This window comes from Harpia harpyja, chromosome 19 (genome assembly GCF_026419915.1).
Source record: "Harpia harpyja isolate bHarHar1 chromosome 19, bHarHar1 primary haplotype, whole genome shotgun sequence".
Taxonomy (NCBI): domain Eukaryota; kingdom Metazoa; phylum Chordata; class Aves; order Accipitriformes; family Accipitridae; genus Harpia; species Harpia harpyja.
Window position 1 is genome coordinate 23991021 of NC_068958.1, and position 12730 is coordinate 24003750.

The window sequence follows — 12730 nt, forward strand, 5'->3', positions numbered from 1 at the left end:
GATTTCTGTATCCAGTTTCTAAAAGGCAAAGGGCTGCTGATCACTCTGAAAGAGCCATCACTTGTAGATTAAAATAATGTCAAATGTTAATTTTTAAAAAATAAGCCTTTGAATCATGTGAGAGGAACCAAGAGATCTTTAGAATAACTAATGGAAACATGTTTTAAAACATTCACCTGATGAGTCTGCAGCACTAACCTAGAAACCTTGAATAAGAGTGAAGCCTGCTTTTATGGCTATATTTAAGAGAAACACAAGAAGAAAAACAAATTAGTAACAACAAACATTTATTCATTTTTGCTTGTGGTGATACAGAATCTCTTTTACATATTGCTTATGTGTAGAACTCTGCTTGCAGTCTCCGGAAGAAGTACAACAGCGTTTCTCCAGTTAAATCAATGACAAGTCCAGCTTCACCTTCTGGAAAGTAGTATAGCCCTTTCTCTCAATTGTTCAAGTTCTCCTGGAAACAAACAAAAAAACCCACGTGCATGTGTTTTAGAGAAAGAATTCAAGGCAGGTTTAAAGGAAATAGCAGGAAGGGAAGGACATGGGATGGAGGGATGAATGACCTGCCTCCTGCTGTGACCTTCTCCTGGACCAATTTTATCCCTTCCCCGGGTAAAACACACCAAGTGGGGTTTGTAAAGCTGCACGAGCAGGACGGCGCTTTTTGTATGGCCCATCCTTCATTACCTTGATTCTCATCTAAGGGAGCAAGCTGAGCTTCCAAGATACTGAGATAAGGAATTGAACTCTGAGACAGAGAAGCAGATGGGAATTTTGACGCTGAATCCAGTAAGACTTCACTAAGGTGTTGAGCAAAGCCATGCCCCCACGGCTATATGCAGAGTTAGCTGGTGCGTGTGTCTTGCGGGACATGCTGGGTATCAGTGATGAGCTGTGCAAGGCAGGTGGGAGAGGTGAGAGACACAAAGGAAGAGCCATAAATGCCCAGGCAAACATCACCACCACCTTCACACCCTTACCCATCCGCCGTGGGCCTCAATGTAGTTTCTCACTCGAAAATTTCCATTAATCACTTTTATGAGTTGGTTGGGATGCACCATAGCTGGGACTTTCTTAGCAACATACATTAGCAATTTCACAGATACACCGAGAAAAACTCTCTCATAGACCATCTCGGGGTTCTGGTCACTCCAGCTCCTGCTGAGGGAGTCCACGGCAGCCCCAAACTTCTCCATCTGCAAGCATCGAGAGGCCAGTTTGAGCTTCTTTTTAAATGACAGCATGATAAGTGCGTCTTGGCTCAAAATCCAACATTCAGTTCAATTCCTGCATTTGCTTCTTCTACCCATGACTAGAGCAGGTGACCCCACACAGCGTAGGACATTCAAGGCAGGGCTGTCCTTTACCGTGGCTTGTACAAGCCGCAGCACGGTTGAAGGACTGGGGAGGACAGCCGGTAGCCTAACCAGAACTGCAATGAACCCGAAGCTAGAGCTGCCTGCAGCACTTGCGCTGGAAGTGTGCTGCCACGAGAGCTCTGGCCACAGGGCAGGCTGGAGCCGGATCGTCTGCAGCAGGCTGGAGAACCTGCTCTGTTCCTCTCGCTACAGTCTTCCTCCTTTCCCCCTCCACACACTAGCTGCCCCCACCAGCTCCAGAGCATCTCCTGCGACGATGGGCCAGCACAGGCAGCTCCAGTGCTTCTTGGGTGATAAAAAGCAGCTCCTTCGGAAGAGAGGAGGAGAAAAGGCAGGTCCCACTGCGCCTTGTCTGGCTTCTGTCCCAGTGGCTTGTGTGCTGCCCACGACACAGAAATGAAGGGAGGCTGTGGGGTATCGTGCCCCTTCCCCTCAGATCCCCCCCGACTCCTGCAGCATAAGCCATGCTGCTCCCCAGTTTTTTCCCATTCTCCAACACAAGGTGAGACAAGGCTGGCCTGCAGAGAAGGAGCTGGCCAGGCCAGGCAGGACAAGCTGCGCCTTACCTTTCCCTTGAGCACTTCAGCAAGAGCCTCTGAGGAAACCCTTTCAAAATCCATGTTGCACTGGTCCCCCATCTGCCGCAGGCGACTGGCGACCACGACCGGGTCAAACCTGGTTGGAGCCTCTCCTGCCAACTGCATACGCCCTAGAGCAGAGAGAGCAGGGTGAGGGCTGTCAGCATAACGCGTTAAAGGCAGAGAAAGAGAACCCACACTGACAGCCCAGCCCCTTTAGCTCCCTACTGCCTCCAAAACGCTGCCTTCGGCAGGCACTATGGTAGTTACTGCCTCAAGCACTCGGGAGGTTAATGCAGGGTAGACCTCTGACAAGACATATCAGGAAACGTAAAACCAAAGTCCCTAAGAGATATCATACAGATGTTCACGTATCCATTGATTTGCAGGGACCAAGAGGCTCTGTGCCATGGGTTTTGTCCAGGTCTCCTTCCTCCCACCTCTGCTGCTTCGTGCTCAAGTCTCAGTTCATCCCCACTCCTGTTTCTCCATGGACATCCCTAACGCCTCTCTTTAACCCCTCTGGGTTCCGGCAGCTCCTTCCTCCCAGGCTGCCAGAAGCAAGCAAGGAAAGTCAGCAGAGTTGGAAAACATCTCATCTCTCTCTTCCAACTGCAGTCACACAGCAGCAGCAATCGGATCGCAAAGTCCTGCCTGCATTCCCCCAGCATTTCGAGGCTGCAGATCATCACGTGCAGTCTTCAGAGAGTTTAGATATTATACTCAAGGTCTCTTCTGAGCAAGCGCAAATTGCAACATTTCAAAGTGTCATAGCGACTCAAATTTGGGAAGGTTTTCACAAAGGAGCAAAAGGCATACTTTACAAATTTCAAGTATATAAAACCATTAGAACTCAGCTAAATTACTTAAAGTGGGGGAGTGCCTCAGTTAAAGAATTTTTCCGTTAAAGCATCCTGAGGGGAAAAAAACCAACACAGTATTATTTATTTTTTCTGAATATTACCAAAACAAGGTTCAGCCAGAAGGAGCTACCCAATGCTGAAAGTTTCAGCAAAACTATTTCCACGTTTGGCAAAGTTACAAGGAACTGAAAGCAGGATCTTTCGACATAAAGCGCTAGGCAACTTTATCTGGAGGCATTGCTTCCTGGTCCACCCCCCCTCCCTCATCCAGCCACTAATTCCAGTTCAGCTCATCTCATTCGGGTGCTGGCACTTGGCGCCTGAAGCCCTGGGCAGAAGCCTGCGTCTCCTGGGGCTCTGGGGCAGTTTCAGAGTGCTGAGGACAGCAGAGGCAGAGGCACAAGCGTCTAATCCAGGAGAGGGAAATGAGCAATATGCTAACGGAGACTTCTTCTTTAGGCAAAATGACGAACTTCCATGAACCTTTTAAGAACTGGACTTTGCTTGCTCTCTGGTGTCAGCAAGATCCCAGTGTCTCTTGGGACATTTTAACTAGTTTGTTGCCAAGAAAATAAGGGGAAAAGCAACATGAATACGGGCGAAATTCTGGGTTTCTTGCAGCATTGCCCAGCAAACCGAACTAGCCCAAATGATATTGGGCGTTTGGGAAGCAAAGACCACATTCCGTCTTACATGTTAAAGCAACTGTTTTTATCCAATAAGAAATATGAGCTTTCTTTTTGATAATGACAGTTAAAACGTGTCCCACACCCTTGGTTTGGAGCAAGTCAGGACCTACAGACCCGTGCAGGGCCCAGCAGCCAGCAGCACCTTCCCTGCCGGCGCTGCCCGCTGCCGGCACCCACAGCCCCATGGGGTGGAAAGCGGGGTGGCCATCCTTCACATCCCCCATTGCCCGGCCCTGCCAAGGCAGACGGCTCCTGTGGGCTGCCCGGTATTCAGACAACTTGCTCTAACTTTTCTCCCAAAACAGAAGATGACTTGGAAGTCATCACAAGCCTGCGTTTTAGGAAACCCAACCCCAAGCTACAGCCTCCTTCCTTTAAGTGTTCCATCCTCTATCATTTGCAGCAAAGAAACCATTTTTTCCACCCACAACAGGCCTTACCTCCTGAGTCTGTCTCCAGGCTCCGGCACTCACTCTCATCTTCACTTAGGAGGTCAGAGAACAAGGCTTCCACAACGCACGCTGTCTGCTCCTCAAAGGTTGCCATTGCAGCATGTCTCCCCACCGCGGAGTGGGCAGGGACACCACTGCAGCTGCTCTTATGAGCGGGTGAGCTTTGCCTCTGGATTTTGGCTTCCTTTTCCCAAAGCTGCACAGGTTCTTCCTTCTGGGAAAAGTATGGCCCCAGACTCCTCCCCGGGACAGCACAACACACCAATATTTGCTCTCAACTGTCGTCATTCAAGCTATGGGTGTGGTTTAGTTTCCAAGTAAGTCGTTTCTGTTAAGATCAACTGAAATAAGTATTTACAAGTTATCAAAGACTGCTGACCTGTTCATTCATCAAGAAAGGGGTCTGGATAAAAGGCTAGAAGCTCCAAGTCCCATCCCAAACAAAGACCAGACTTGGTCTAGCCACAGCGGAGTAAATGATAGCTTGCCAACAAGCTACCACCTATTTTTTTTCCGAAAACTGCATAATCCCAATGCTCCAATGCAGCTCTCTGTAAGGACAGGAATACAGCATATGCATAACAACACTGGAGACTGTTAATAGGAGCCCTGCTACAACTGACTTCTTATCTACCTTTGCATTCACCTGTAGGTAGCTTACCTGTTACAGTACTTTGGCATATAAGACTGAAATTAATTATTGCACAATTGCTCCTTAAAGCTTTGCTTCAAGGAATTTGGGAGAGAAAAGCCCTGTCTGACACAAAGGCAGGAACTGGACTGCAGTTCTGTCCAGATCCACAGTAGTGATCGGATGACTCCATCCCACAGACTTCAGAGTTGAATGAACAAGTACTCCAGAAAACAGCCAGGAATGATTCACATTTTTATTAGGAAAATCAGAAATAAAATCTAAAACCTGTTGTTTAACAGTGACAGCAGTGTTTCAGTGAAGTGCATGGAAGGCATATTGCAATTTAAAGGCACAATACAGTCATTAAAAGAAATTAAAAATTACAAGAAATCTTACAGAATAGAGTTAACAAAGCCACTCCTTACAAGAGTACCATAAAGCCGGGTTATAGTAACCTATGTACCTCAACCTTAAGCCAAGGAACCTTCTTCAGGGTTTTGCCACTGTGTAAAACGTGGCTGTGACACAGAAACTCCTCATGACACTGTACAAAGTCCGACTCTCCCTAACTTTCAATAGAGCAGATGGAGTGCTGTCACCACGCTCTTCAAAAAACAAGTCCCGAGGCTGGCCAGATTATAACTTTAAAAACTGTAAAAATTTAGCCACACAGTTACTGCACCATCTCATGTACTGTACTGTGAGGACAGGATGACAGTACTGCACAGAAATATGTACTACACAGAAAACAAACCTTTAAATACCCATTCTAGTTATAAAGTAACAAATGGTAAAAATTAGTATCAGCCAAAATTTAATATTCCATACAGGTTAATTATCTAAACAGCAATTCTTCCGTTATTGGTGTGAGTACCAAGGACTGACAGCTCACTGACATGGCCAAAGTGATGCAGGCTACAAAACTCAGGCCATATTAACTCATGCAAACACATCATACGCAACCTGCACACTCCTGCATTTCCTTACAGTCGCCCTGGCCACAGGGAGTTGAGGGGGGGACTTCAGAGAGAGTAATTCATGACTACAGTAACACATTTCAACTAGAAAATACACTTCTTTCTCTTGAAAAAGAAACATGCCGGTTCTAGTAAGCACAATGTACCCTGTCCACCCATCTCTGACAGAGCAGAGCTCCATTCACCCGTAAGTGAAGCTACTAACGAAAACTGTCTATCAGACAGAAAAATAAATCACATGTAAAGGGAGCCAAGAACTAAATACTTCTCTTCACTGCACCGTTCCTCTTAATGTGAGATAAGTAGCAGAGTCCTGGAGTTTCTGAACTTTTATGAATTATTTACAATTCTCATGAAAAAAAACCTCTCCAACACACATCCCTGAATTTTGCTCATTTCTGGTTCCATCAGTAATGTTAGTGTCTTGTGATAATCACTGTAGATACCACCACTTCTGTGACTCACACCAGAAGCAGCAGGCTCACGAATGCATTACCTTGTCCCTTCCCCAGCGCAGAGGGAGGACAGACCCTTCACCCAGCCCCATTCACCAGCTGCAGCAATCCCGTACCTGCCACCTGCAGCTACCCCCACACCACGTGTGCCTTCCAGGCCCAGGAAAGGGATGCTAACACTCCCGCAGTTTAAAAGTACAAAACCAGCATCAGGTATGGCAAATGAAGCCAGAGAAATAAACTTTTCCTGTGCCCTGAGCCAGCATCCTACTGGGAGCAGGGACCAATCAGGACCCCAGTCCGGCAACTGTCCCCATGACCGTCCTTAATGCCGAAACAAAGGTTTGCAGTGCCTCTGGCTTTGCCTCACTCTGCTTCACTGAAACTTGCATCTCTGAATCTGCCGCCTCAAGCAAGAGCTCTGTTAAGAAGAGGCAACCTGCGTCATCCTGAGCACTGAGATAAGCTTTCCATGGCTGGACACCAGCTTTGCTCATAGCAATAGTATGGATGTGGACAACGTGAAGAGCCGTCTGTATGGTATCCGGATGAACAGTCCCACACCAGGGCAGAGAGAGGTGGCAGCTCATCTCCAGGCTCAGCCAGGTCTTCTCAAACTGTTCTGCAGTCAGGTAAACATCAGGAATTAAGGTCAGGCTGCCTGTATCGCGATGAACCTTGAGGACTTCTTTATTCCCTTCAGAAATCAGTGACTCTGAAATGAAACCACAAACATGTGAGATGTAGCATACAAGGTGCAGCTCCCAATTTCACAAAGAACATCTTATGAAGCCATCAGATGAAGAAGGCTGGAATCACAGCGCCTCCAGCAGCATCCCCTGGGCTAGTGAGGTGGTGATCAGCCATGCATTGCACAAGGTAGTCAGAACACTAAGTCAGCATTCTCAAAGCATTGTGATCTTCTTCCAAAGAAACCCACATCTACCGACAAGGGGAAAACAGATCCCAGGTGAAGGTGAGGCAGGTTACCTGTGTCTCTGTTCCTGGAGTCAGTACAAGGAGAGCAAGTGTAAGAGGGCTCTGCTGGCTGGTGAGCAGTGACAAGTGCCCAGCGTTCTCTGCCATAAACTGGTGCAAGAGTGTTAAACTCTGAAGCCCACGTATTCACAGATCGCTCGGTTTGGTCTTCCAGGAGCCCCAGGGAGGGGTCAGACTTGGGGCTACACAGGACCCGTTTCACTGCTTCCACACCAGACTGCAAAAGGCGATAGTAGAACAATCCACGGTCTCGTACTGCCATATCCATCTCCTCCTCTGTGAATTAGAGAGAGACATAATTTATGGAGAATTCTATCATCCAGATTTCCCCGCAGTACTAACCCTTAATTACTAAAAACAGATTCTCAGGGATACAGCGTAAGCCTGTTACACTCACCAACCAGACAGCTAGGGGCCAAGTAGCAGCCTAAGGCATAAAGCCACCTTACCTTGCCATCCTGGATGGTCTCCTCACAGCTAGGATGCTGACACACAGCATCCATGCACTGGGGACACAGCCAAACCAGGTCCCAAAAAGCCTGTACTACAGCTTCAGTGAAACAGAATGAAGGGAACCCACCTATGCAGTAGTAGAGCAGTCTCCCTAGCATGTCCTGACACTCAGCAGGACGAGACAGGAAAAGTCGCACCAATGCTGTCAGAAGCTCCATCTTCACCGCTGGGAACATCTCTGATTTCATGTTCTCCACAAACTCCTCTAAAACATAGGGGGCATTTGGTACTTTCTCACCATGTGCGCCCAGGAGCCAGATCAGCGCTTGCTTGCCCTGAAGGAAACACAGAAAAAATAGCATATAGGTGCTGTTCACCAGAAAGACAGCATTGACATGAAATAAACAGATGCAAGAGAACAAGCCCTCTGAAGATCTCTGATCTTGCCCGCCAATCACCAGCCAAAAGAAAGCCAAACAGTCATTGCCCACCCATCCTCAACAGCTGCCAGCCCATGGCATAAAGGTACCTTACCTCACTGTCCTGGATGGTGTCCTCACAGCTAGGCAGTGCCCGACACACTGCATCCGTGCACTGGGGACACAGCCAAACCAGGTCCCGAAAAGCCTGTACTACCGCTGCAATGAAATAAAATGCTCAGCATTCCCCAAGAGTTATAAAACCACTGGTGGGGGGAGGGGAAATTCCAAAAAAAACCACTCAAGAGACTTTGCAAATCTTAGCTAGGGAGGTCAGTGCCTTGCTTGTGACTGTGATTTGAGACACCCTTCTTCAAAGTCCCATGACACTGCATTTGTCAGAGCAAAGTTGCACCAAGTCTAAAATAAAGCACTGAAACTTCAGATTGTTCCTCTGGCTGCTGGAAAGTAACCACTCTTCTGGACATTCCCCAGCCTTTAAAAAGACACTGACTCATGATGCTTCAGACACACAAGGTTAGAATGACAAATTAAAACTAACACCAATTCAAAACCAGTCTCATGAACTTTAGGTCAAAATTTTAAAGGCTCTGCTGCCCGCTTACAGAAACACCAGCAGCTTCCGAGATCTAATTCAACAGCTGAGTGCAAGCATTTGATTTTCAAATCTGAAAGCAAGACCACTTAAAGGAGAGGGCAGAAACAGCAATGATGCGCGGTTAGATCTGAGGGCAGCAAAAGAAAAAGAGAAGCCTGGGTACAATTGAATCAGACTATTATATGAGGAACAGAAATCACAAAGATTTAAAAGATCCATTAATCATCTTGGCCCTCAAACAGTCACTAAAACGCCTCTGAGAGTCCCTCACTCCCTCAGAGGTGGCAGCCAGAAAGGAGTCTCCACATCAGACCATGAAGGCAGCTATGACCATCTCCCCATTCACCACAAAGAGTAGTTCCTAAGGAAGGAAAAACTACAACGTCCAGTCACACTATATACCCCCAACTCCACCAGGAAGACTTCCACCTGAAGTTGCCAATTAAATGAAAAGCCAAGTGCCTCTGAGCACCTTGAGTTTGGGATCACAAGCTGCAGCAAGGCCACTTCCTGAAAGCATAAGCCAGGCAAACAACCTGCAGATGATTACCTGAAGTGATATGTTCCTGCTGAAGCCCCAGGAGCTCTGTCAGAATCCCCACACACTGTTCTGTGTATGTCCTAGCAATATTGCCTGCAGAGACGTCAAAGGACATAAAAGTCAACCTTTTAGCAGAGTGAAATAGGAACCACGAGCCCAACTATTCATCACAAGCTCACTTTAAAGAAACAGTCTTTCTCTTTTCCTTTTTGACTACTATTTCTGAAAGCGTAGTCAAATGAGCTTGTTCTCCACACAACGGATATGTTTCTTTTTCTGAAGCCATGCCTCAGAAGAATTCTGAACTTTTCTTAAATGTAACACATAAGAAAGGCATTTTAGCATCCCTGGCTTTCTCCTTATGTATACTATAGAAACGTACCTATTTTAAAGCTTACAAAACCAAAACTAAAGTGCCCCAAATCACCTTAACTCTGACCCCATCACAACTCAAAAGAACAAGTAGGTATTAGAGCAGCTCCTCCACCCACTACACAGTTTCATTCAATACTATAACGCTCATTAATAAGATGAAATGACACAATTCCTTTAGAGCATCTCATCAGAGCACAGACATTTGAACGAGATTCAAGGACATTATGCGCAACCTGAAACAGTTCAATGCCAGGACTTCTGAAAGAATCAGCACAATCGTGGTTTAGAAACACACTCACACAAAACGTTCCTGGGGAGGCTGCTCTATAGAAGGCTGTACTGCTTCAGGACAGATCAGTTGTTTGGCATTTGGCCAGATAAACTTCAGCAGAGAAAGGCCCACCTTAAAGATCTAGGGCTGCAGCTGCTCCTGAGGCAGGACACAGCTCTTACCTATGGCGAAGATTGCCCCTTGGGCAAGTTCTACTGATACATCAGTGCAATAGCCCTTCAGCTCCTCCAGCACTTGCTGTACATTTTCATCATTTACCAGCTCACACAACACCTCCATCTTCTGGCATTTGATGTAGTGGGGCTCTGAATATGAACAGAAGAACTTTTTGTAGTGGCTGCTAAAATGGCCAGGAAGGCTACCAAGGATCTGACGTACATGGCACAGCGCAGTGAAGCAGAGCTCCCTGCTCTCAGAGGTGCAGGCAGACAGCAGCGGTCCCTTCACTCTCACCAAAACATCTGCCTGCACATGTGGGTACTCCCTGGCCAGCACTAGGAAAAGCTTGGTGGCTGCCATCACAACGCTGGGGCTGCTGCTTTTGAGATAGCCATCTAGTAAATTGAGTATGTCGAAGAGTTCCTCCTCACTGCGGGGTTTGTAACGCAGAAGGAAGGTAAGCACCTCACTTTGCCCCCATTGATCCAGATCGGCCATCCTGTCAAGAGAATAAACACAGTTTGCAGGAGTCAAGAAGCGCACAAAGATCTGCGCTAGGGAGAGTAGAGGCCTTAGCCTCTGAGCTTCTTACGGTCTCTGTTCCACACCAAATGCCATGCTTCAGAAGTAGATACCACAATTTTATCGCAAGAGAATCGACCAGTATATGCACATAGGCTTAACTCAGTATCAGTCATGTGCACTTTTGCTGGTGCTCTAAGCCAGACAGCAACATTGACAAGAACCCTGGGCAGAGCAATACCCCTCTTTTGCCAGATCATGTAGAATTACCTGCAGAAAAGTTAATTTCTTCAAGCAATGGATGAGTTATATACCTTTCAATGGATTGGGAGAGACATACTAGAACATACCTGTCCCACAAATACATCATGTGTACTGTCACCAACGCCCGCCCCCCAAAACCTAATCACATTAACCTACAATTCCAAAAGAAATCACCAGCTGAAGCAAAGACTCCCTGGAAAAGCAGGGCATCTCAGATTTCTCTTAAGACCTTAGCATAAAAGCAATTTAGTTTCTCTTAGGGTGGGCACTTCCATCTTTGGGTGCCTTCGAGTTCTGACAGGAGCCCAGAAATACCCACTCTGCTAGCACACAAAACGCAAGAACAAGAATGAAGTGTCCAGCAGCACCTTAGTGTCAAAGAAAACAAACCTGTTGAGAAGATGATGGGCAATGGGTTTGTTGATGACAACTCCTCCCTCCTTCTTCAAGATCTCTTCTAAGGCCCTCAGACAATTCACGACTACAATGGGATCCTGGTCACGAAGCAAACTGTACAGCTCATTCACCAACGCACCATCTGCAAAGAAGCAGAGGTCCTTAAATCAAATTCTGTTGACACGCTGCCACTCAATTGCTGTCTATAAGCATTTATCAGGAGCAAAAGGTATGGCTTGAACTGGGAGAAGTGCTCAACAGAACTGGGAGCTCTACAGCAACACCTGCCCTTGGCACAACTTTTCCCTGAAGGTCTGCAGGTGCGAGGACAGCGCCCGGCCGATCAGGGACCGTGGAAATGCCAGGTGTTGCGGGAGGCCCTGTAAAAGCAGGTACGCAAGGGGCACTCTGGCGTGGGACCTCCTTTCTCCGCTCACCGTCCTCCTTTTTCTCCCTCTCTCCCTCCCTCTCCCTTGCAGCCGCGGCAGCCCGGAGGCAGGGCACCGCACCCGGGGCTGGCTCTCGGCAGCCGTGTGCCCCGGCCGCGGGGCGACCCCCGCCTCCTGCCCGGCGAGCACTCCCCCGCGGAGGCCAGCCCTGCGCGGCCCGGCGCGAAGCCCCCCCTTACCCACTTCGGAGTCCCCCTGCAGCTGCAGCATCTTGGCGCAGCCGAGCACGGCCGCTCTCCGCACGTAGGAGGCCTTGTCCCGCAGGCCGCTGAGGAGGGGCTGCTGCAGGTACTCCTGGATGCCGGGCATCCTGCGGGCGGCCGGCCGGGCGTCAGCGGGCCGCCGCCCCGGCCCGGCCCGGCTCCCCCCCGACCCCCGCCGCTCCCCCCCGACCCCCGCCGCCCCGGCCCGGCTCCCCCCCGACCCCCGCCGCCCCGGCCCGGCCCGCTCCCTCCCCGACCCCCGCCGCCCCGGCCCGGCTCCCCCCCGACCTCCGCCGCCCCGGCCCGGCCCGGCTCCCCCCCGATCCCCGCCGCCCCGGCCCGGCCCGGCTCCCCCCCGACCCCCGCCGCCCCGGCCCGGCCCGGCTCCCCCCCGACCCCCGCCGCCCCGGCCCGGCCGGGCTCCCTGCCGCCTGCCCGGCCCGGCCCGACCCGACCCACCTGAGGCCGCACATGCTGCGGAGGGCGAGCCCCCGCACGGCGGGGCTGGGGTGGGCGCAGTCCTTGCGCAGGGTGTTGACGGCCAGCAGCGCCAGCTGCGGCTGCCGCGGGGCCTGCGCCCGCACGTACAGCGACACCAGCTTCTTCTGCACCACGTCGGCCGCCGCGCTGGCCTTCACCATCTCCGGGAAGAGCCCCGACACGTCCGCCCCCTGCGCCATGTGCCTGCAGCGGAGACACGGCTCAGCGCCGCCCGCCCCGGACCGGCTCCCGCCGCCCCCAGACCCCCGCCCGCCCAGCTGCCCGCCCTACCGGATGACGCGCAGGACGGCGGCGCGGTACCGCAGCCGGTCCGCCTGCACGTGTGGGTTGGCCAGGGCCCGGCGGAGCTCCCGCAGCGCCTCCTCGCCGCCCAGGTACGGCATGGCCCCAGTCCCGCTCCCGGCTCTGCTCACGACCCCGCTCCCGGCCCCGCGCCGCCCGCTGCCGCCGGCCTCGCCCCGCCCCGCCCCTGACGTGCCGCCTCAGCCCCGCCCAGCGCGCT

At 50.4% G+C, this 12730-nt stretch overlaps 2 protein-coding genes across 3 annotated transcripts; both read right to left on the minus strand.

Annotated features, from left to right (window-relative positions):
* Positions 1–270: 270 nt before the first annotated feature.
* Positions 271–4640, minus strand: BCL2L15 (BCL2 like 15). The gene is made up of 4 exons (XM_052814927.1): positions 3959–4640; positions 1955–2097; positions 990–1205; positions 271–463 (listed from the first exon to the last, which is right to left on the minus strand). The coding sequence occupies exons 1-4, from the start codon at positions 4062–4064 to the stop codon at positions 446–448; spliced, it is 483 nt and encodes a 160-aa protein (XP_052670887.1). The 5' UTR covers positions 4065–4640; the 3' UTR covers positions 271–445.
* A 203-nt stretch (positions 4641–4843) lies between these two features.
* AP4B1 (adaptor related protein complex 4 subunit beta 1) lies at positions 4844–12646 on the minus strand. 2 transcript variants are annotated; one of them, XM_052814924.1, is made up of 10 exons: positions 12499–12646; positions 12187–12411; positions 11704–11834; positions 11070–11217; positions 9896–10392; positions 9077–9160; positions 8023–8126; positions 7616–7823; positions 7027–7311; positions 4844–6751 (listed from the first exon to the last, which is right to left on the minus strand). In XM_052814924.1, the coding sequence occupies exons 1-10, from the start codon at positions 12609–12611 to the stop codon at positions 6324–6326; spliced, it is 2223 nt and encodes a 740-aa protein (XP_052670884.1). In that variant the 5' UTR covers positions 12612–12646; the 3' UTR covers positions 4844–6323. The 2 variants fall into 2 exon arrangements, with proteins under 2 accessions (XP_052670884.1, XP_052670885.1); XM_052814925.1 differs by lacking the exons at positions 11704–11834; positions 12187–12411 and having other exon boundaries at positions 12499–12611.
* Positions 12647–12730: the final 84 nt, after the last annotated feature.